The sequence below is a fragment of the Physeter macrocephalus genome, chromosome 2 (assembly GCF_002837175.3).
Source record: "Physeter macrocephalus isolate SW-GA chromosome 2, ASM283717v5, whole genome shotgun sequence".
Taxonomy (NCBI): Eukaryota; Metazoa; Chordata; class Mammalia; order Artiodactyla; family Physeteridae; genus Physeter; species Physeter macrocephalus.
In genome coordinates, this window is record NC_041215.1 from 106,422,473 (window position 1) to 106,447,407 (window position 24,935).

Below are 24,935 nucleotides of genomic sequence, written 5' to 3' on the forward strand. Positions count from 1 at the left end.
ACCCATGTTCCCTGCATCGGCAGGCGGACTCTCAACCACTGCGCCACCAGGGAAGCCCTACCTTTTTTTTTTAGAAAGGGAAAATGTTCTCAGGTTTATTGAGATATAACTGATATATAGCACTATATAAGTTTAAGGTATGCAGCATAATGACTTGACATACATATATTGCAAAATGATCACCACAATAAGCTTAGTTAACATCCATCACCTCATAGAGTTACCAAAAAACTTTTTTTTTTTCTTGTGATGAGAACTTTTAGGATCTACTCTCTTAGCTACTTTCAGATGTACGATACAGCAAGTGTTAACTATAGCCATTGGGTTGTACATTACATCCCCAGTACTTGTTTATCTTTCAATGGAAGTTTGTACCTTTTGACCACCTTCATCCTAGTCCCCCTCTGCTGACCCCCAGCTCTGGTAACCACAAATCTTATTTCTTTTTCTATGAGTTTGTTTGTTTGTTTGTTTAGATTCCACATGTGAGATCATATGGTATTTATCTTTCTCTGTCTGACTTCATTTAGCATAATACCTTCAAGGTCCATCTGTGTTGTCACAAACGTGGCATTCATTATTGTTAAATGATTGATTATTTTATTAAAACCTCTTCCTTCTTTTTCCCATTATAGACAGAGAGTGCATGGGCTGAAGAGTACTCTGAAAAGAAGAAAGGGTCTCACAAGCGTTCAGCATCATGGGGCAGCACAGATCAACTTAAGGAGGTCAGAGAAATGGTTCCAAGGAAGTGGGTGTGGAAATTTGATCCCTTCGTTGACTAGTTCCTTGAAGTTGTGAGCAGCAAAGATTTGTCATTTTCCATTGTTTTTTAATTTTCTTTTTGGTGGTTTTGTTTACTTGAGAAATAACAGAAAAACAGTTATTATGTTTAATAAAGATTTGAATGGGGAAATGTACGCATAACTTACTTGATTATGTGTTTTTCTTTATTTTTAATGAGAGTCCATAGCTGTTAATATAAATATCAAATGTATAAGATTGCAGTGATGCAACAAATTCACACTTACTATTTCTATATACAGTGGTAGTATTTCTGAATTTCAGTAACCCAGTATAACCAAGTTGATTATGGCCCTATGCTATGATTACCATTTTTTGTGCCTGTAATTAGGACATTTGCATTTTATACACAATGTAGCAATAAAACAGAAAAATTCAGTCAAAGAATAATATAGGATATTGATTGAAATTGTATTTGTTATTTAAAGATTGTATCTGAATGCATTTCATGACTTGAGTTGATTTTTTTTTTAACAGAGCTGATGTTTATTATGTTTATTCATAATTTGATTATGCTCAGTGGACAGCACATCTCCAGGAACCTCCCAGAGCCTGGGGAGCTTGAGTTGATTTTTAAATAATACTGTTTACTTTTTGGAGCTGTTGAAGGTTAGGTGTTTGTTAAAGAAACCTAATTCTAAATAAAATGTGACTCATAAGTGAAATGAGAGAATAATTATTTTTGAATTCTTTGTGAAAGCTATAATGTATAATATAATTTATTCTAAATGCTAAAAATTTTGTTTGTTTAGTACTTGGGAAGCTTAAAGGCTCAGAATAGTGTTGGAACATAATTTTTTCTTTGAAAAAAAGATATACACTTTTGCATATACAGATGTGTGTGTGTGTGTATATATATGTGTATATATATATATATAACTTTTTACAATAAATAAGATTTTTGTGGGATGGTTTAAAAACTCAAATTTATTAAGGCTGAACTTTACTGGTTCTTATTAAGCATGGGTATGTTTTATGTAATGTGGAAAACACTCTGACATACTTGTTATTTTTCCCTTTTTCAGATTGCAAAATTACGCCAGCAGTTGCAGAGAAGTAAACACAGCAGTCGGCATCATCGAGATAAAGAAAGACAGTCTCCATTCCATGGCAACCATGCAGCTATTAACCAGTGTCAGGTAGGAGCACAGATACCATAAAATCCAGACAAGGGATTTGTTGTTTTCCTGGTGATATGTTATTTCATAGGTAACTGTTTAGGATAAAAATGTCTAAAACATATTTGAAACAGTGATTAAATACTGAATCACAGCCTTCATTTAAAAAAAACCAGAATATTAAGTTGACAAAATGATATTTTCCTTTAGTGATCTGTGATATGACTTCTAGGAATTATAGCTAGTTACATACTTTGGTTTACTATATTTTCATCTTTATCAGTTTAGCATATTGGAGGCAGAATAATAGAGATAATCATTGGCTGTGGAACCAGACCCTGGATAAGTAACCTGTTCTAAGTCTCAGTTTCCTCGCGTGAAGATAGAGGATAATAATGATACCTGGAGCAGAAAGTCTTTTAGTAGGGAAAATCTTTAACTGCTTTGATTCTTTAATTGTACTCTATGAACTGCTCCTGATGGCTCACTCACAGAGCATTTCTCTTTAACTGAATTGAAATTAGATGGGGTCCTTTAGCAAGGAGAGAGCAAGAAATAGTTTGCCAGCCCCGCTTACAGGTTGATAGCTTCTGATGATTGTCAAGTGTATGTGGATTGCTTTCAAGAGAAAGTATGGGTAGAGGTATATATTTTTTTCAAATTAATTGTGTCTTAAAATATTGATGCATGGGTCAAATTTGATTTCACAAATTTATAGTTTGATTGTAGTTTCCAATAGCTTTTTTCCATATATAAGGCATTTTTAGTTATAAAATATGAATATACATTAATGCACTTAAAAACCTAAACAAACTGCATTTATATTTGGAGAAATAGAAAATGCAAAATTGACATAACAAGAAATGAAAAGTTTGAAAAGATTAATAATTGTCAAAGTTGGAATACTAATTATTCCTCTCACTCTCAAAGGCTACAGACCCACATGGTTTTACAGGTGAATTTGCCAACTTTCCACTTCCTCTAATTCATTCATAAATAATTTAGATGTGTTTCTAAGAGATAAGTCCAATTCTTATTTCCAATCCATATTTTTACTCCAAGTAGAATAGAGGTTAAGATTGAGTTTTATTGAGTTAAATGATGGGTTTTAGCAGTTTATAACTTTCTGAAGTGATTTTTTTTAAGTTGCATTAAAATTAGCAATTAAAGCAATAAAATTATCCAAAATTTTCTTCTTTTTTTCCCTTGCAAGTTGAATTTGCTTCATAAAGATTATTGAAGTTTGCATGAACTTCATTTTTGTCTAATTCTAAAATGTCTCTGTGGAGAAGGTGAGGACTAGAAAATATAGTAACTTGAAAAATAAATTCATGTAGCTTGACTTTTGTACACTTGACACAACAAACATTTTGACTACTTGACTTTCTTTAGTGTTAATAGCCAATCAGAGATCAGGCACATGTGCATCATGATAGCTATGGTAGTAGTATTCATATTTAATTGAAACTTTGAGACTGTGAACATGAAAATATCACTAAGTCATGGATGTGGCTTTGTTTAGTGGGTTCTCTCTCTAGTGGAGAAAGTACCAATTTGAGATACGTGTGCTTTGAGGCCATTCCTCCATCCACGCAACATTTATTAAATGTTGCCATACAGCTCGTACTGTAGTACTCATTAGGGGATGCAGTGATAAATGAAATATTGGGGCTTTCCCCCCACCAAGTCTCAAATAGATGTAACTAAACAGTTAATTTTTACACAGTGTATTTAGTGTGTTGATAGGGAGTGTTCAGAGTGCTATAGAAGGGATATTTATCCTTGGACTGGCCATGAGCCATCTAGAAAGACTTCTAGAGAAAGTGATGTCTAAGTGGTCCCTGAAGGATAAGTAGAATTTAGCCAATTTTCTGGATGTATAAGAAATCATGGCTTCAGGCAGGGGTGGTAGTAAAAGATTAGGCTAGAGAGGTAAATAGTAGCCAGACCTGAAAGTCTTCATGTCTCAGTTGTTAAGAAATTTGGACTTTGTCCTAGAGGCACCAGAGAACTATTTTCTACAATTTAGGGGGTTGATAGGTGATCAGATACACATTTTGTCATGATCATTATGGGTTCAGAGTAGAGAATGAATTTGGAAGAGGACAAGATTAGAGGCAGGAAACCATTTGAGAATAGATTTATAGTCCACGTAAGAAATGATGGTGAACTAAAGTAAGGTAGAAGTTGTGGAGCTGGAGAGAGTGGACAAACCTGAGTGATATTTAGAAGCTAATAATTAATAATTGAAGTCTATTAAGTGCTTACAATATGGGAAGCACTCTACTCAGCTTTTGTATATATTATTAGCATTTAATCCTCATCTTTGAGGTGGAGATTGTTATTATCCCCAATTTACAGGCCAGGAATTAAGGCCCAGAGAGATCAAGTATCTTGTTCAAGGTCATAAGAGACAGAACTGAGATTCTAATCTAGGCATTTTGACTTCAGAGTCTGAGTTTTTAAACTTTGTTAGCTGATGGTTGATGAGATGGGAATGATGGAGACATAGGAGTAAAAGATAAGGCCAATTCTAGCCTTTAAAACATGATTTAAAAAATATATCTACCTTCCTCACATCATACAAAAGTAACTCAAAATGGTCAAAGGCCTAAATATAAGAGCTAAAACGAAAAGCTCTTAAATGAAAACATAGGCATAAATGTGACATAGGATTAGGCAATGGTTTGTTAGATATGACACCAAAAGCACAAGCAACAATAGAAAAAGTACATAAATTGGACTTTATCAAAATTAAAAACTTTTGTGCTTCAAAGGACACCATCAAAAAAGTGAAGACATCCCACAAAATAGGCAAAAATATATATAAATCATATATCTGATAAAGCACTTGTATCTAAAATATGTAACGAACTCTTGCAACTCAATAATGAAAAGACAAACAGCCCAATTTAAAAATGGGCAAAGGATCTAAATAGTTCTCCAGGGAAGATTTACAGATAGCCAATAAGTATGTGAAAAAGATACTTAGCATTATTTGTCAATAGGGAAATGCATACACATTCCAGTGAGATACTATTTCATACCCACTAGGACAGCTAAAACTAAAAAGACAGATAACAAGTATTAGCAAGGATGTGGAGAAATTGGAACCCTTATATATTGCTGATAGGAATGTAAAACGGTGCAGCCATTTTGGAAAACATACTGGCAGTTCCTCAAAAGGCTAAATAAACATAGAGTTACTATATAACCCAGCACTTCCTCTCCAAGGTATGTACCCAAGAGAATTGAAAACTTACATTTACATAAAAACTTGGACACAAATGTTCATAGCAGCGTGGCTCACAGTAGCCAAAATTTGGAAACAACCCAAATGTCCATCAACCAATGAATGGATAAATAAAATGCAGTATATCCATACAGTGGAATATTATTCAGTCATAAAAAGGAATGGAGTACTGGCACATGCTACCACATGGGTGAACTTTGAAAACATTATGCTAAGTGAAAGAAGCCAGACACAAAGAACACATATTATATTATTTCACTTACATGAAATGTCCAGAATAAGCAAACCAATAGAGACAGGTTGTAGATTGGTGGTTGCCTAGAGCTGGGAAAGTTGGGGGGAAATAGTGACTGCTAATGGGTGAGGGACTTATTTTTGGTGTGATTCTAAGATCAGTTGTGGTGATGGTTGTACAACTCTGTTCAATAACCATTCAGAAGCAAAAGTTGTACACTTTAAATGAGTAAGTTGTATGGTATTGTGAATTATTTTTCAATAAGCTGCTGCAAAAAAAATCTACCAACATAAATAAATAGATAAAATACAAATATAATTGTCTGGAAATAATAGATTAGATGCTAACAAAGAACCCAAAAGTAACCTGGGAGATCATGTAGCTAGAGGATGAGCACAGGTGCCCTGAGATCAGACTGTTTAGTTTAGATCTGGGTCCTGCTGCTTGTTGGCTGTATGAAGTTCCTCAGGTTCTCTGCGTTATAGTATTACCTGTTAGTGTGTTATACTGAGGATTAAATGCGATAGAATGTTATAAAACAGTTAATGCAATTCTTGACCCATAATAACTGCTCAGTAGATCTTAGGTCGCTTCCAGTTGGATTTTTCACTAGGCTTCCCTGCCAATTTCATATTGGAAGTTATTTTCTAAAGCTTTTATTATCATAGAAATATTTACATGCTTATTACAAAAATTTTAGAAACTAAAAAAGTCAAATAAAAAGATTATGTCTCAATCAAGCTGTTTTTTTAAAAAAAAAATCAAATAGGAAAAAAATCCTCCAGAGTCTCACTCTTTAAAGACAGCTGTTCCTTACATTTTTTCTTCTTTTTCCTTTCTCATTCCTTGTTGAGATCCTACCATATGTTAGACTTTATATATTTTAAAAAATTTACTTAATGTGGAAAAATGTTTGTTATTACCGATGCTTCAGGAACATTTTTAATGTTTCAGATTCTGTAGAGCATTTCCCTAATTTTGACTATTTAGTTGGGTCCAGTTCCTGTGTGCTTAAAGCTTTTTATATATTTATACTTTCCTAGGGGTAGATTTTCCATTATTTGGTTAAGAAGTTTGAATATTTGGGGGGCTCTTTAACTTTTCTCTTCATAGCTTTTCCAAGTTATTACAGTTTTTTGGTTTGGAGGTTTTTTTTGTTTGGAGAAGATTATTGGGAAATTCCTTTAGTATCCCTTAATGATCAAGGACAGTATTGCTCTGCTGATAGCTCATAGTCTATAACCACTGGTTAACAAAAGATCTTTTTCTTGGGCGTACAATGGATTTTTGCAGTTAGAAAAGAATTCTCACATCCTTTTTTCTGTTTTGTTTTTGTTTTTGCCGTACGCGGGCCTCTCACTGTCACGACCTCTCCCGTTGCGGAGCACAGGCTCCGGCCGCGCAGGCTCAGCAGCCATGGCTCACGGGCCCAGCCGCGCTGCGGCACGTGGGATCCTCCCGGACCGGGGCACGAACCCGCGTCCCCCGCATCGGCAGGCGGACCCTCAACCACTGCGCCACTAGGGAAGCCCTCACGTACCTTTTTGAGTGGTTCTTTCCCTGGAAATTTGGGGGGTGGGTAACTATTTGTTATGAAGAATAAATGCTGCCAAGCTTCTTAGGAGAGAGAATCTTTTCACATGTCAGGGGTTTCCAAAATTGACAGAGCCCTCGGATACTTACGGTATTGTATTTCTAAGGAGTATTTCAAGAAATATTCTCATTAGAAGATGTAACTAATACATTTCAGCATTGTTTGATTGATGATTAGAGTCAGATATTAGTAACAGAGGAGCGGGAGATGCAGCATCTTCACAGTTGCATAAACTAATTTAGGAGTGAGAATTTAAAAATCATGCAGGTGTTTCTGGTTGTTATAGCCTCAAGCAAGAAGGCCCTCCCATAGGATTTTCTTATTTCTTCATCTGGGCTGGGACACTGTAGTTTTGTAGTAGCTTGGGAGGGTTTGAGAGCAAATGGATAGTGAGGTAGAAAGGGATAAAAACCTATTTTCATCTGAGGAGTGAGGGGCGTTGCACTTTAAAGAGAAAATTGCTGCTGTGCAATAAAATCTTTGTATGCCAGTCCAGGACATGATTGCTGTTCTTGAAAGTTTTAAGATTTTGCTACTTAGAAATCAAGAGTAGGTGCTTCAGCTGTGACCTTTATTATAGAGTATCGTTGTAGCTTAGAAGAGCTAAGAGGGGGATATCAGATGAAAGGACAGTGATTGCTGGAGGACAGAAATAAAGTGATGCTGACAGGACAGGAGGAATCAAGGCCACATGGAGGCCCTCTACAAAAGCCCTTAAGATAGGAAAGCTTTTTTTCCAGTGCTTTCTAATTTTTTTAAAACCATTCTAAACATCAGTTTTGACCTCCCTGTTGTTTTATTAGGGTTTCTGGCTCATATTTCTCTCATAGATCTCTGTTGAATTGCTGAACAGACCTTTTTCCATCCTACTTGCCTATCAAGGCACATTTTTCTTCCTTTGAAAATTTAACTGTATATTTCTTTTTCCTGCTCAGCTACTGCTTCAGTAGGTGTTCTTCCCATCTTTCGTGACTCTCTGTGTCATACCAGTCTTATCCCCACACTTTGAAACAGATACTTAAGTTATAATGTAGATTCACCTCTAATGAAGATTCAGGATTAGCCAACCCTTCTCTTGGGGTTCTTTCTTTGTTGGTTACTTCTCAGCTGTGATGCAGAATTTGATCTTTAAGCTGTAATGTATATAGATATATGGAGAATGTAAATAGAAAAGAAACTTTAAAACAGTGATTCACCTAATTGAAATCTTAATTGAGTGGAAAACATTCTGATTTGAAGAGAAGGAATCAAAAATTAAGAAAATAGGAGATCCTTGTTGTTTCCAAAGGATAGATCTTAGGAGAGGTAGATTTTGCCTTAGTACATTGAAGGATTTTTAACCTTTCAGAGCTATCTAAGGATGACCTCTCAGTTAATATGATAACTCACTTATATTTGCATATACTGATTTATATTTAGAAATGTAGATTTTATTACAGAAAGCTGTGTGGATATGGGAAAAATAAATTATATATGCACACATAAAATTCCTTAAGAGCCCTTGAAATGAAGCATAAAAGTTAAAGTATAATCATTTTTGTTATTTTTAGATATTTTAGAATATAGTTTATGTAAGGAGTAAAATCAAAGGCCTATTATTATCTTTTATTTCTGGAACAATAACAAGTATGCTTAATGAAGAAAATCTTTCCCCGGCAACTTGGGTAGATTTTTTTTCTTCTAATCATATAGCTATTTGCTACTTAGATGAATTACAGATGAACCTTTGCTTCATTTATCTAAAATGGTGTGTTGACCTTAGGGAAGTGGCCATTTTCTTTCTTTCTTTCTTTTCCTTCCTTTCTTTCTTTTGCCTTAAATAGATTAAACTGTTGATAAATACTTGCTGCTATTTAGATTACATTTGAGAAAAACTTCTTACCAATTGAGTAGGTTATGACTTCTGTAGCTGCCTAGAAAGGCAGTAACAAGATGTACAGTTAGTTACTATACTGGTGGGTTCCGCTTATGTGCGTTTCTCAACATGACACCCAGGAAACTTAAGCTTTCTGTTCTTAGCAAGCTTACTAACAGATCTTTATGATTCTAAAATCCAGGATGGTCAACATTTTGCGGAAACCTTGACAGGTCATCTTCCCCTTCTAGTCTCCTTCCTCATTTCTATAACTTAACAGTTATAAACCAAGTGCAGCCTGAAATGGCATCCAGAGCAAGCCATTATTTATGTTGTTTTGTGACATTTAGGAGAGAAAATTAAGTTTAGAATTGAGTACCTTTCACTCAGTATAAAAAATAAAGTAAAAGTTCTATTTCTAGTATATATACTAATAACTCCTGAGATCCTTCTTAGTCTATACCAGTTCCCTGTCTCCTCATTGTTTCCTGACACAGGAAGAGTCCAGGCACAGGAAGGATGACTGCCTGACAGAAATGTTGTAATGTGCCCTCCACTGCAGATTAGTGAGCTGTGAGTTTCTTTTAACCCCTAGGTGCTTTAGTCCGAATCAGTTTCCTGTCACCTCACTATTTTCTATTTTCTATTGCCACTACCTTAAGAAAAGTTTCTTTCCCTCCTTGACCCATCATGAACCAAAACATATTCTTAGCTTTACTCTTCCACTCTTATCCCTGCAGCAAGTACATATCTAATTGGAGAGGGTTTTTTTTTTTTAAGCCTTTTGCCTGTCACCTCACTATTTTCTATTGCCACTACCTTAAGAAAAGTTTCTTTCCCTCCTTGACCCATCATGAACCAAAACATATTCTTAGCTTTACTCTTCCACTCTTATCCCTGCAGCAAGTACATATCTAATTGGAGAGGGTTTTTTTTTTTTAAGCCTTTTGTTAGATTATACTTTGGGATTTTACTTCTGTTGCTAAGGAAACAAGAGGGTGAGAATAGGTTTAAAAAAATTTTTTTTTCCTTCAAGGTGTTAGTGACAGGTCTTAGTGATATAAAAGACTGATGAGAAATAACCAGTTTCAATGACTCTCTTAGGCATTATTTCACTGAAGTTAAAAGTAAGAAAGTGAAGACCTTGGAATGAGAGTAGGGCAGAGGGTGGAGAATACAAGTTATTGCAAGAATGGAACAGAGTAGTGGCCTTTGCTGTTTGCCTTCCTCTTCCTGTCCTGTCCTTATCACAGTTCTGTCACAGGGTGAACCAGTGCTGGATTGCTGATGAGGCTTTCGGGAAGCAAGGGAAGTTACTGGCTTTGTAGCACTAAGATGGAAGGATTGAAGAATAGGGTGTCTGAAAGGCAGCTGACAGGGCTGGTCAATACTCAGTTGACCTCACCTAAAAGGGACATACCTAACTTTTGAGGGGTCCCTAAGTCATTTGTGGACTGCTTTTTAAAAGCTACTCTTCCCACCTTTCATCCATTTCAGCATATAGCTCTCTCTAGGCAAAGACCGAAGGAGACAATAGTAGACAGAAAGAACATGATTCAGAATGATTCTGTTAGCTAGTAACTTTTCCTTTTGTTTTTCAATTATCATATAGTAAAATTGACTTTTTTGGGGGGTTGGCATACAGCTACATGAATTTTAATACATGTATAGATTCATGTAACCATCTACCACAGTCAGGATACTGTGACACAGGATATTGTGTGAGAATAATTCCATCACCACCACTCCCCCCAAATTTCCTCATGCTATCCCTTTATACACACACACCCCTCCTTAACCTCTGTAATCACTGATTTGTTCTCCATCACTCTAGTGTTAAATCTTTTTGAGAATGTCCTATGAATGGAATCGTACAGTATGTAATCTTTTGAGACTGTCTTCTTTTACTCAGCAATAGTGCCTTTGTGATTTATCCAAGTTGTGTATATCAATAGTTTGTTCCCTTTTATTGCTGAGGAGTTTTTGGAGATTATGAAGAAAATTGCTATAATCATCCCCTTGCAGAATTTTGCATAAACATAAATTTTCATTTTTGTAGGGAAAATGCTCAGGAATGGGATTGCTTGTTCATATAGTAATTGTATCTTGAACTTAACAGAAACTGTAAAACTTTTCCAGAATGGTTGTACCATTGTGCATTCCCAGGAACAGTGTATGAGAATCTCATTTGCTCTGCTTTCTCATCAGCACTTGGTATTGTCAGTATTTTTTATTTTAGCATTCAAATAGATGTGTAGTGACATTGCATCTTGATATTAATTTGCATTACCCTAGTGAATATCTTTTCATATGGTTATTTGCCATCTGTATATCATGTTTGGTGAAGTGTACGTTCAAATATTTTGCCCATTTTTCAATCAGGCTGTTTGTTTTCTTATTACTGAGTTTTGAGAGATCTTTATATATTCTGAATACAAGTTCTTTATTGACTATGTGATATCTAATTGGAGAGGGTTTTTTTTTTTAAGCCTTTTGTTAGATTATACTTTGGGATTTTACTTCTGTTGCTAAGGAAACAAGAGGGTGAGAATAGGTTTAAAAAAATTTTTTTTTCCTTCAAGGTGTTAGTGACAGGTCTTAGTGATATAAAAGACTGATGAGAAATAACCAGTTTCAATGACTCTCTTAGGCATTATTTCACTGAAGTTAAAAGTAAGAAAGTGAAGACCTTGGAATGAGAGTAGGGCAGAGGGTGGAGAATACAAGTTATTGCAAGAATGGAACAGAGTAGTGGCCTTTGCTGTTTGCCTTCCTCTTCCTGTCCTGTCCTTATCACAGTTCTGTCACAGGGTGAACCAGTGCTGGATTGCTGATGAGGCTTTCGGGAAGCAAGGGAAGTTACTGGCTTTGTAGCACTAAGATGGAAGGATTGAAGAATAGGGTGTCTGAAAGGCAGCTGACAGGGCTGGTCAATACTCAGTTGACCTCACCTAAAAGGGACATACCTAACTTTTGAGGGGTCCCTAAGTCATTTGTGGACTGCTTTTTAAAAGCTACTCTTCCCACCTTTCATCCATTTCAGCATATAGCTCTCTCTAGGCAAAGACCGAAGGAGACAATATTAGACAGAAAGAACATGATTCAGAATGATTCTGTTAGCTAGTAACTTTTCCTTTTGTTTTTCAATTATCATATAGTAAAATTGACTTTTTTGGGGGGTTGGCATACAGCTACATGAATTTTAATACATGTATAGATTCATGTAACCATCTACCACAGTCAGGATACTGTGACACAGGATATTGTGTGAGAATAATTCCATCACCACCACTCCCCCCAAATTTCCTCATGCTATCCCTTTATACACACACACCCCTCCTTAACCTCTGTAATCACTGATTTGTTCTCCATCACTCTAGTGTTAAATCTTTTTGAGAATGTCCTATGAATGGAATCGTACAGTATGTAATCTTTTGAGACTGTCTTCTTTTACTCAGCAATAGTGCCTTTGTGATTTATCCAAGTTGTGTATATCAATAGTTTGTTCCCTTTTATTGCTGAGGAGTTTTTGGAGATTATGAAGAAAATTGCTATAATCATCCCCTTGCAGAATTTTGCATAAACATAAATTTTCATTTTTGTAGGGAAAATGCTCAGGAATGGGATTGCTTGTTCATATAGTAATTGTATCTTGAACTTAACAGAAACTGTAAAACTTTTCCAGAATGGTTGTACCATTGTGCATTCCCAGGAACAGTGTATGAGAATCTCATTTGCTCTGCTTTCTCATCAGCACTTGGTATTGTCAGTATTTTTTATTTTAGCATTCAAATAGATGTGTAGTGACATTGCATCTTGATATTAATTTGCATTACCCTAGTGAATATCTTTTCATATGGTTATTTGCCATCTGTATATCATGTTTGGTGAAGTGTACGTTCAAATATTTTGCCCATTTTTCAATCAGGCTGTTTGTTTTCTTATTACTGAGTTTTGAGAGATCTTTATATATTCTGAATACAAGTTCTTTATTGACTATGTGAGTTACAAACATTTTTTCCCAGTCTGAATTAGTATTTCATTCTTTGGACAGTGTCGTTCATAGGGCAAAAGTTTTTTTAGAAAACAATTTTGAAGAAATTGTGTATCATTCTTTTCCTTTTTCCCCAGCTTTATAGAAATATAATTGACATATAACATTGTATATTTAAGATATACAATGTGATGACTTGGGAGATATATATATATATATATATATATATATATATATAGTGAAATTTTTACCACAGTAAGATTAGTTAGACACCCATCACCTCATGTAGTTACCTGTTTTTTCTTTTCTGGTGAGAACTTTTAAGATCTACTCACTTAGCAACTTCCAGGTATATAATACTGTGTTGTTAACTGTAGTCACCATGCTGTACATTAGATCCCCAGAACATATTCATCTTGTAATTGGAAGTTTGTATTCTTAACTGTTTTTACCCATTTCCTCCACCCATCTGCCCCTGGCAACCACCAATCTACTTCTGTTTCTATGAGTTTGGTTTATTTTTATTTAAAAAATTTTTTAATTTTTTTTTTGAGTTTGTGTTTTTTTTTTTTTTAGATTCCTCATATAAGTGAGAACATACAGTATTTGTCTGTCTGACTTATTTCACTTAGCATAATGCTCTCAAGATCCATCCATGTTGTCGCAAATGGCAGGATTTCTTTTATAGCTGAATGATATTTCATCGTTTATGTGTGTACCACATTTTCTTTATCCATTCTTTCATCAACAGACACATAGGTTGTTTCCATGTCATAGTTATTGTAAATATTATAAATGCGGTAATGAACATGGAAGTGCAGATATTGTAAGGAGTAAAAATATTTTGCTGTTCAGTTTGACAATGTGAATCAAAATCCTGAAAATCTTTCTTGCATTTTGAGCCATTAGTCCTTCTGGGATTGTATCGTAAGGAAGTATTTACATATGTGTGCAAATACTCATCTAAGAGGATGTTTATGGCAGCATTTTTTTTTCTTTTCTTTTTTTCTTTTTGGCTGGGCCACGTGGCTTGCAAAATCTTAGTTCCCTGACCAGGGATTGAACCCAAGCCGTCGGCAGTGAAAGCGCAGAGTCCTAACCACTGGACCGCCAGAGAATTGCTAGTATTTTTTTTTGAATAGTGAAAAATTGGAAACTATTTGGCCAATAACAGGACACTGACTTCTTCATACACTCATACAATGAAATACTATGCAGCTATAAAAATGATTTGGTAATTAAGAGTTTTAAAGCATAGAAAGAAATAGGAATTAGGGAAATAGGGAGTAAAAAAATAAGTTACAAAGCACAAGTTACAATCTATTTCTGGTTAAAAGTCTCTATGTACAGAAGAAAAGGGCTAGATAGGATATTTATCAAATTAGTAACAATCCCATTTATTTTTCTTTCTTCAGTGAATACTTATCACTTTTGCAATAAAGAAAACAATGCCAGTTAAAAATAGTGTCTCAGAGTAAAGTTTTTATGGCCATATTCAAGTTCTCTCAAGCTACTGTATCTCAGGATTATGTTTAAGTAGTCTCTTTAGACTGTTGAAAACTAAAAATGAAGACTAAAACTAAGGAAGAATGTATCAGTCAGCTTGGGCTACTATAGTGAAATACCATAAGCTCAAGTGGCTTAAACAACAGAAATTAATTTTCTCATGGCTCTGGAGACTGGAAGTCCAAGATCAAGGTGCCAGCAGGGTTAGTGTCTGGTGTGAGATGTCCCCTTGGGCTGCAGATGTCTGCCCTCTCATGTGCTCAGATGGCCTTTCCTTGGTGCGTGTGTGTGGAGGGGGAGAGGAAGGAGAGCACAAGTGAGTGAGCTCTCCTGTGTCTTTTCTTACAAGGACACCAATTCTGTTGGATCAGGGCCCCATTCTTATGACCTCATTTAACCTTAATTACTTCCTTACAGCCCCCATCTCCATATATAGCCACATTGGGGGTTAGGGCTTCAATATGTGAATTTTAGGGGGATACAGATATTCAATTCATAACACCAGCCTTGTCGAATAAGCATCACGTCTGTTCTAGATTCTGTTAGACAGTGGCAATAAGGAGATGAGTAAGACATAGTTTCTCCTCTCAGGTTGGTTGTAGAAAAATAATCTAAAAGAAAAATATATCACCTGTGAGTCCTCTACCCAAGTATAGCATTTTACTCTAGACATTTTGGAAGAATAGTCTTTTTTTGTGTGTGAAATATAAATGTGTGTGTGTGTGTTGCATATGTATATATTGGCTTTTGGTCAGATAAACTTTCAGAGATAAAGGAAGAGTGTTCTTTAACTCCACTTTTGTGAAATATTTGGGATAGATGAGACTTTGTTCCAATAGGTAGAACAGAAAATGTTGAGAAATTAGTTGCTTTTTTTCCCCTGAACATAGTATTTGTGTTTGGGTGTTATTGGAGTATAGCTGATTTACACTGTTGTGTTAGTTTCAGGTGTACAGCAAGTGAATCAGTTATACGTATACATATATCCATTCTTTTTTTTGCAGATTCTTTTCCCATATAGGCAGTATTTATGTTTTTATTTGAAGAAAGAGGGAATCAAAAGAAATATGAGAGCTAAACCTTTGAAGACCTATATGAATAGTTTTAATCAAGTTTTACTCCCATGATTTTCTGTTTGTAAATTTGCAAAATAATTCTCCTATTCACCTTTTACAAATCTCATTGTTCTTATAGGCCACTCTTTGTTACTTCGAATTTATAGTTTAGCTGACGCGAGGTTATGTGAAATTTAAATTTTGTTAAGTATAGAGTGTCACTGAGTTCAGGTTTTATTTTCCAACCAGTACTTGATCTGTGATGCTGTTGTGCTTTAGCCACCTGCCAAGTTGGGTGGAGAGTTGTTACCACTCATGGAATCTGAAGGCGTCTAACCAGGACAAGTTTTCAGAGAAAAGGAAGTAGACCAAGAGAATAGGCATATTGACATGGCAAAGATTTCCTCAACAAACAGTTTTGGAAATGGTATATCAGTGCCCCAAAGATATACTATATAGAGAATGACTCAAAGACGTGGACTTTAGGCTTCCCTGGTGGCGCAGTGGTTGAGAATCTGCCTGCCGATGCAGGGGACGCGGGTTCGTGCCCCGGTCCGGGAAGATCCCACATGCCACGGAGCGGCTGGGCCCATGAGCCATGGCCACTGAGCCTGTGTGTCCAGAGCCTGTGCTCCACAATGGGAGAAGGCCACAACAGTGAGAGGCCCAGGTACCACCAAACAAAAACAAACAAAAAAAAGATGTGGACTTGAAAAAAATTTAATTATATAAATTTTCTCTGTAAAACACCTATAGAATATCTAAACTTAAGATTTGTCATATTCCTTCCTTTGATAGTGGGTATTGAGACTAGAAGATGGGACAGAAAGAAGAGATGGAAGTGAAAAGGAAATAAGTAATAAGAGAAGCTTGAGGGTATGGGGAGAAGACTGGGGAACAGAAGGATTGAAAAGCAGGAAAGTTAGAAGATTCCATATGTAGAAGAAAATAAATGGTACTTGAAAAAATTTGTGAAAAGACAAGAATAAAACAGGGAAACACAAATACATAATAGGGAAAACACAAAATAAAAATTGTAGCTGTTGTTTACTGAGGATCTATCCATTCTGGGCCAGGCACTGCACCCCTGTCCTCTCGTTTCATTCTCAGAACCACTCTCTGAGGTGGAGTGCTGTGTTCTTATATTACACGTGAGGAAGGTGAGACTCGGGGCCCAACATAACTAAGCAATGAAGAAGTGCTGCCTCAGCACTCCAGATTGAAGCTTTCCCTTTGATTTCCCTTTGACTTTTTTTCTCACAAATGTCTTGCTTTGCTTTCCCAGAATTGTTGTGTTGTGCTTTTTTTTCTCTCTCTCTCTCTCTCTTTTTTTTTAATTACAAAGGTGTGCAGGAATAAAAAAGGAGAAATACAGGTTTAACATTAAGTTCTGTGTCAGACAACAAGGTTATCAAATGAAACTAGTGGTAACTGATTAGAGGCCCTGTTACTACCTTTGTTTCCTTGCCTCCACTTTTCTCTGAGAGAGAGGTTTTCCAAAGAAACCTCCCTAAATGAAGGATGGATTAATCACATTTCTTTACCAGACAGCAGGACAATACAAGATGATCTTCTGGCACACTGTTGCTATGAACTTTGGCAGATACCTCGCAATTCTTGTTTCATATTTTATTTTGAGTATTTGTCAGGAAACCAAGTGACATCCTGTAATATAATCAGATATTTCTTTTCAAAAGTAATACTGTGCCAGTGGGAAATTTTTTTTAAAAAAATTAGAGATAGGCTTTGGAACGAAACATATTAAAAGCATTACAATGACAGTACAAATAAATTTCACAGGAAGGTTATTCTGTAATCTTGCTACTGTGTATGCACTTTGGAAGTGATTTTATTTTTCCACCAAAATATTTTTTCTTTTATTTTTGATAAATTACTGTTTGTCATTTATTTCCTGGAATATATATAATTATGGCACTAGAGGACTTTAAAGTTATGTTCTGAAACCTGAACTCTGTTATAAAAGAATATCTGAGGTTAACATTTTTTTAGTATTTTCCTTTATCTCTGTTCCCTTTATAGTCCCTCATAGATGTGAATAAACTTCTGAAATTCTCCCTTGATTGTCTGGGGTTTTGGCTTTAAATTATATTTCATGTATACCAAGGAGCAGGTTTGGTTATTCACAGTTTTTGTGAGGCCTATAAATTTTATTTTGATTTATTTTAGAGTTAACTATGTCAAATGTAAGTATGCTTCCATCTAGAGAACTTTAAGGTAGTATTAAGTGTATCTTCTCCCCCCTCCACCACTTTTTCTTAAGGCTCCTGTTCCAAAGAGTGCACTTATTCCAGTAATTCCCATCACCAAATCAACAGGCTCTCGGTTCCGGAATAGTGTGGAAGGATTGAATCAGGAGATTGAAATAATAATTAAAGAGACTGGGGAAAAGGAAGAACAACTTATAGTAAGTACTCTTGTATCTTAAAATCATTCTTATACATTGACTTTTCTAATTATTAAGAAAATTCACAGTTTTGGTTTCCGTATTTACATGGGTTTCTTCCTTGTTGAGAATGAAAATTTTCTCTTTTGAAAAACTTTGACCTTTGCAAGTGAATGAAAAGTTTTCATTTCTTTGCATCTCTTAGAGACAACTGATGTGACTTAAATTTGGATCCTTGAACAGAAACTATTTTTTGTTTTTCTGTATTTAAAAGCCCCTAGACAGATGATATGCTTCTTATTGGCTATAACTATTTAACAGAAGTTTAGCTTATGAGTTTGTTGGGGAGGGAGGGATATGACATGGAATACTTTCTAAAGTATAAATCTACCTCTTGCTTATGTTAGTTACTGTTTGGTTGACTGTATCATCGAAGCACGGTTCTGCTTACCTCTAATACACATAAGAATGTGTATTCTATTAACTATGACACGCATAAGAGTGGTTCATATATAAGACAGTGATAAAATTTGCTGTTTATATTTAAAACCATGTCACAGTATATTTAAGCTTTCATTCTTCAGTGAAAGAGGAATTGGGGAGTTTAAAGTAGTGTTTTATTGACGCCTAAGATTCTCTCCCTGAAGATTACAGGTTGGTTTAGCTTAGAGAAAACGCAACTGCCCACACCCTCTCCTCCTTCCCTCCTCCACTGAATGACGGGGAGACTTTCTTTGATGTAATAAAGGTAAATGTACCAAAGGTATACAGGGAGCTGGTTTCCCTGCTGAGTGAGTCACACAAACTTCCCTCTGAGTGTTCTTCTTGATTTCCCTGTATAATTAGCGCTGCTGTGATTAAGCTTTCTCTCACTTAGGAAGGTTTCTTTGAAAACCCTGTTCTTGGAGGAAGTGGGCAGGCGGAGAAAGTAGCAGGGCCTGTCATCAAGTATGACTGGTTCACACAGTGGATAACCTTTTCTTCTAACGTGGAACCTAGAGTTACACCTAGATTTCTCCTCTTTTATAATGGCCTGTTTTTTATAATTTTAAAAATAATAGCACATGATAAGTAATTCAGTGCAGTTCATTCTTCAGCAAGCACTGACCACTCATGTGCCAGACCCTGAGAATACAGAGGCTCTGTTTGCCGCTCAGTGTCCAGCAGGGGACAGATGAGACAGGGGTGTCCCCACAGAGCAACACAGAGGCTTCTTTCTCGCGAGGGCTGATGAGAGGGTTTCTGACTTTTGAGTCTTCTGGAACAACAGAGGAAGGGTGACGTTAGGTGCATTTCAAAATCAATGACAGGGACTTCCCTGGCGGTCTAGTGGTTAAGACTCCGTGCTTCCACTGCAGGGGGCGCAGGTTCAATCCCTGGTTGGGGAAGTAAGATCCCACGGGCCATGCGGCACGGCCAAAAAATTAAAAAAAAAAAAAAATTCCAAAATCCAAAACTTGAATTTGCCACACACCAGCAACTATTTACATAGCATTTGCATTGTATTAGGGTGTGTAAGAAACCTAGAGATGATTTAAAGTGTACAGGAGGATGTGCATAGGTTATATGCAAAATCAATGAAAAATACTTAAGTTTTTAAAATTTCGTAACAGCCACAAGATATTCCAGACGGCCATCGTGCACCTCCGCCCCTCGTGCAGAGAAGCAGCAGCACGCGCAGCATCGACACGCAGACCCCCGGCGGGGCAGAGCGGGGGAGCAACAGCAGCAGCCGCTCCCAGTCTGTGTCCCCCACGTCCTTCCTCACTATCTCCAACGAGGGGAGCGAGGAAAGCCCTTGTTCGGCTGATGACCTGCTTGTTGATCCCAGGGATAAAGGTACAGTGCAGGAGGAGCTTGCTACCAGATGATAAGTGAATACCACCTGTTGTATCATGCGTTCTGTTCATTTTCTAGCAGAGCGCACACACTTAGGGCTACTAAGATGATTACTTTGAGATGTGTTCAAAACATAGATTTAAAATAATTGGAGTACAAAACAGTAGGTTTTACTGTGGTGCTCAGGTGATGGTCTAGTTGGGTAGGTTTATGGGCTTTTGTTTGTACCTTTTTTTTTCCTTTTTTGCACTTACTAATACAAGCGCCTTAGTGAGAGACATTCTTTTGGTATAAATGAGAGAAACATTTGTCCTGGTAAGCATTTGTTCTCTATCACCTTAGTTGTCATGTTTTTACAGTCTTACTACTTTTTAATTGAATGTGAAACCTTCAAGTTACAGTAGTGTGTTTTAGGATCTGTATTTGTGATATTTCTAACCAGAATTAAGCTGACTTATATCAATGCAAGATGAGTATTCCAGGCAAGCCTGAAGTAAAAGGTGGTGGTGGTGGGCTACTTATAGTATTGAACCACTTGCCCAACTCAGAAAGTAATTGGAGACATAGCACTTTGCATATTAGTTACTAATAATATTCTTACCTTTTAAAACAAATAGGGCCTTTCATCTCTCTGTATCAGGGCAGTGTTTTTGTTTTTTTTTTTTAAGATGTTGGGGGTAAGAGTTTATTAATTAATTTATTTATTTTTGCTGTGTTGGGTCTTCGTTTCTGGGCAAGGACTTTCTCTAGTTGCGGCAAGCGGGGGCTACTCTTCATCGCGGTGCGCGGGCCTCTCTCTGTCGCGGCCTCTCTTGTTGCGGAGCACAGGCTCCAGACGCGCAGGCTCAGTGGCCATGGCTCACGGGCCTAGTTGCTCCGCGGCATGTGGGATCCTCCCAGACCAGGGCTCGAACCCATGTCCCCTGCATTAGCAGGCAGATTCTCAACCACTGTGCCACCAGGGAAGCCCAGGGCAGTGTTTTTTTAGCCTAATCCTAGTTATTTCTTACGTGAGCTTGAGAGCAATAATAAGATATTTATTATTAAATACATTCTACAGCTCAGTTTAGTAGTCATTCATTTAGAACTTTCTACTTGCAATGTGTTGAATGTCCTGAAATGTTCCATGTCCAATGACAACTGGTCATTACTGCCAGTCACCTAAAGTACTTAGACTGTAGCAAGTAGAGGACATAAGATTTTCTGAAGAAGTCACTTCAGACAGTGTGGGCAGTTGTAAAATTTTATTATTTGGACCCTTTTTTGTCATCTTCTAGGTTAAATAAAACATGGCTATTCCAGACCAACACCCCAGACCAGTTAAATCACAACCCCTGGGGACAGGACACAGGCACTAGGCATTTTTGGTGCCCCCAGGTGATTCACGTGCACAGAAGTTTGACACCCACTGAACTAAATCCTTTGGTTGGGCCATGTGTTTCTTGTCAGGAGTCGGCATAATTACTTCTGATACTTATTGTGAAGATTAAAAGGGATAGTGAATGCAGCCCCTGGTACTTAGCGCTCAATCAGATGTACCCCTCTCCTCACAAACTAAACCATGGCTATTATAATCTGTCCCTTGATTTCCCACACTTTCTACTTTTACTTCAGTAACATACAGGAACTCCATAAGTTTTGTGTCCTGCTGTATTTGACTTTAGGAGACTAGCGACTGGTTAGCTCCTCTGATTTCTTTTATGAGAAAGAGCTACAGTGCTACTGCCAGCAAGGAATTGTAGTTTAGTTGGCACAGTCAGACTCTACATTTAGGACACTTAGGGAACATGTCTAGAATTTCAAGTTAATATAATAGAAACTGAGGACATCAGCACTGGACAGGAATACCAGAGTCAAGAAGTGTTTGTTCCCTTTGGTAGGGTTAATTTAGAAAGATTTCAAAAACTTTGAGCCAGACTTTGAAGGAGGTTTTGGAAAATGTATGGAGAAGGACCTCTTAGGTATAGAGAAGTTTGTAGGCAAAATAAAGTCTTTGGCATATAGTGTGCATATGGATCTGGCTACCTGGAGCAGAGGATTGTGACCAGAGGCTCTGCAGAGAAATCAAATAGAGAGATTCTGAGGGGCAGACCAAGAGTGAATGATAAGCAGCCAGTGAAGAACCATTTCAGTTACTTGTCCTGGGAAGAATGGAAGTGGCATTTGAGCCCATATGCTGTGTACAGAATAGAAATACGGCAGCAGCATAGATCGGTGTTCAGTGCTGAGGAGTAAGTGATGGTAGGTTAAATAATAACCTACCTAGGCTGTGGTGATGGTAAGTAGAAGAAAAATAAAAATCTCTTACTTGTTTTTGCGTTTATTTAACAAACATTATCTCCTCTTTACCAGGAATTGTGTTAGATAGTGGGGTGATGTGGATGAATGAAGCACTATTCCTTACCCTCAAGTTGTTCATGGTGTAGGGGGATGCCAAGAACAATCCAATACAGTGTGACTCTGCACGTACGTGCTAGTGTTTCTCAGTAATCCAGCATGTCGTTTCTTGCAGATAATGGGAACAACTCTCCTTTGCCCAAATATGCAACCTCACCAAAACCTAACAACAGTTACATGTTCAAAAGGGAACCTCCTGAGGGCTGTGAGAGGGTCAAAGTCTTTGAGGAATGCTCGTAAGTATCCCCCACCATCCCCCCGCACCAAAACTTTTATTATGAGAATTTTCAAATAGGCTGAAGAACAGTACAGTGACCACCCATAGATCCACCACTAGATCCTATAGTTAACATTTTGCTTAGTTTTTGCTGAACTGTTTGAAAGTAAGTTGCAGACATGACATTTAACCTCAAATACAGTTTAATATTCATTTCCTAAAAGTAACCACAGTAAAAGTAACCACTCCTACATAACCACAATACCATTGTCACACCAAAGAAAATTACAGTTATGCTTACTATGAACTAATATCCGGTTGTTACTCACATTTCCTCAGTTGTCCCCAACGTATCACCTGTGGTTAGTTTTGAACCTGTAAACAGTTGGCTCCACACATTGAATTTAGCATTGTATTTATTCAAGGTAGACCACGGATCTCAATGCAGGGTGGGTTTCCTTCTTTCAAGGATCAAATTCCCTCCAGTTTTTAACTACTTTTAGTCTCCAGTTCTCTAAACAATTAAAAAAAAATATTTTCCTGCCAACGTGGGGAAGAGAATCCTATTACTTTGCAGAAACATGTTCCTGTGATGAAGATCACGGAAGAAGCAGAATTTTAAATGGCGTCTGGTACTCTTGGTATGCGATCTTCTGTGCTCATATATCTCTGTTGGCTAGTACTCTAGTCAGGTACTCTTAGTTTTAGACTCAGAGTCTGCCCAGCAAGTATTGCAGCTTTGTGTTTTCAGTAGCTATGGCCCCTTGCTTTGTAAGTGGTGGCTACAGGGTTGCAGGTATGTATGAAACTGAGCAAATTAGCTGATGAACATTATTTGAGGAGAGGATGATGGTACTTATATAAACCTCACCTTCCAATCTCACTATCGCTGTAAGTCTGAGAGCTATCCTCTGGCTTTTTCTCACTGTGAAACCAAAACTACAATGTGGAGATTGTCCAGCCTTGTCTGAATCACATAATGTATCTTTTTCTTCCATCATGAACATCTTAGAATCATTTTGAAATATGACATCCTTTTGTTCCTCTCTGTGCCGCTTCTGTCAGTGCTTCCTTTAACCTAAATTCTGAATAATTTTGCCACACAAAGAGCATTGTTTTTTAATCCCTTCACCTCCTCTACTAGGAGATCCCAGCTGTCAGTCTCCTATCTGCTTTTGTGACAGTAATTGAAAACTCCATTTTAGCAACTGCTTATTTTTCTCACCATGTAAGTCTAAAAACGACTGGTGCCAGAGAGTTTAAGCAGTATTTCTCCACATGTGTTTCATAGACTCTCTGCATCATAATCATCTGGGTTATTAGTTAAAACTGCAGATTTCCCAGGTCCCATCCCAGGCCTAATGAGTAAAAATATGGACGGAGGTAGGACCTAGATTATGCATCTTTAACAAACCTCATAGGATTTTTATGCTTGACTTGAAAATGCTGGCTTAGACTTTTTCATGAGAGTTCTTAAGAAATGGAGTCATTCTTTTAAGTAAAAATCAAATGGTCCACATGGAACCTTATGGAGTTGAAATCTTTGATTGACGTATTGGTAATTCAGATATGCCTAAGTGCAGAGAAATGGCTGATGGACTTAAAAAGCAGTTTGAATTTCTGTGTAAATGACTATGAGTGAATATGGGTTGTGTGGGTTGGTGTCCTGTGGTATCTGCCTTAGACTGTTACATTTGGAAAATTTCTCAATATCTGAACTATATACATAAAACTATGTTATTTGTTTCTAAAGGGAAGGAAGAAAGGACGGGGTGTGTGTGTGGATGGATAGATAGATAGATCAAAGAAACGTAAGGTAAACCCTGACATATAAAATGTTTTATGGTACATCCATCTGTTATTAGAAGGTAAACCTAGTCTTCTTTAAATGCACATAGTTTATTATAAGTTTTACTGATATAAAGGATGTGTAGCACATGGAAATGTATTCATTTTTAAATATCTTAATTATATTCCAAAAAGAAATTAACAGCAGTAACCCAATAGTGGATTTCTTAGAGGTAATTTTAACCTTCTATCAATAAAACAAGTTACTCAGAGTCTAAAAAATTGGTTTCTTTTTGCCCCAGTTATGTCATAATTAGAGCAAAACTGGATTCACTAGCATTAAAGCAAGGGTAGATTATTGGTCCTAATTTTAAAATTTTAGCTTAATCATTCTTTAAAGGATACTTTTCTCTCCAAGTCTTAATTTTGGTTTAAAGGTAATAACTCTGACCTGAACCAGGGGTTGGAGTCAGTGAGAGGTTGATCTCTGGTTTTTAGAAATGTATATTTAGTAACCTGAAAGAAAACAGGTAGTTGGATTTGGGCCCAGAAAGGGCAAGACCAGATTTTGCATTTCTTTTTTTTTTTTTCATTGTGGCATGCGGGATCTTTCCTTGTGGCGCGAGGGCTTGTTTCTAGTTGTGGAATGAGGGCTCCAGAGCACGTGGGCTCAGTAGTTTGTGGCACGTGGGCTTAGTTGCCCCACGGCATGTGGGATCTTAGTTCCCCAGCCAGGGATTGAACCCGCGGCCCCTGCATCGGAAGGCGGATTCTTTACCACTGGACCACCAGGGAAGTCCCAGCAAGTCCTTTTTTTTTTTTTTTTTTTTTGCGGTACGTGGGCCTCTCACTGTTGTGGTGTCTCCCGTTGCGGAG

General features: G+C 37.0%; 1 protein-coding gene across 1 annotated transcript in view; it reads left to right on the forward strand.

Moving 5' to 3' along the window:
• The window catches only part of FAM117B (family with sequence similarity 117 member B), a 98,408-nt gene that overhangs the window by 63,745 nt on the left and 9,728 nt on the right, over nucleotides 1-24,935 (forward strand). Inside the window, exons 3-7 of the mRNA XM_028480956.1 lie at nucleotides 636-728; nucleotides 1,830-1,943; nucleotides 17,696-17,839; nucleotides 19,432-19,657; nucleotides 22,170-22,290. Coding sequence (XP_028336757.1) covers nucleotides 636-728; nucleotides 1,830-1,943; nucleotides 17,696-17,839; nucleotides 19,432-19,657; nucleotides 22,170-22,290 — 698 coding nt within the window. The remainder of the gene's footprint in view (nucleotides 1-635; nucleotides 729-1,829; nucleotides 1,944-17,695; nucleotides 17,840-19,431; nucleotides 19,658-22,169; nucleotides 22,291-24,935) is intronic.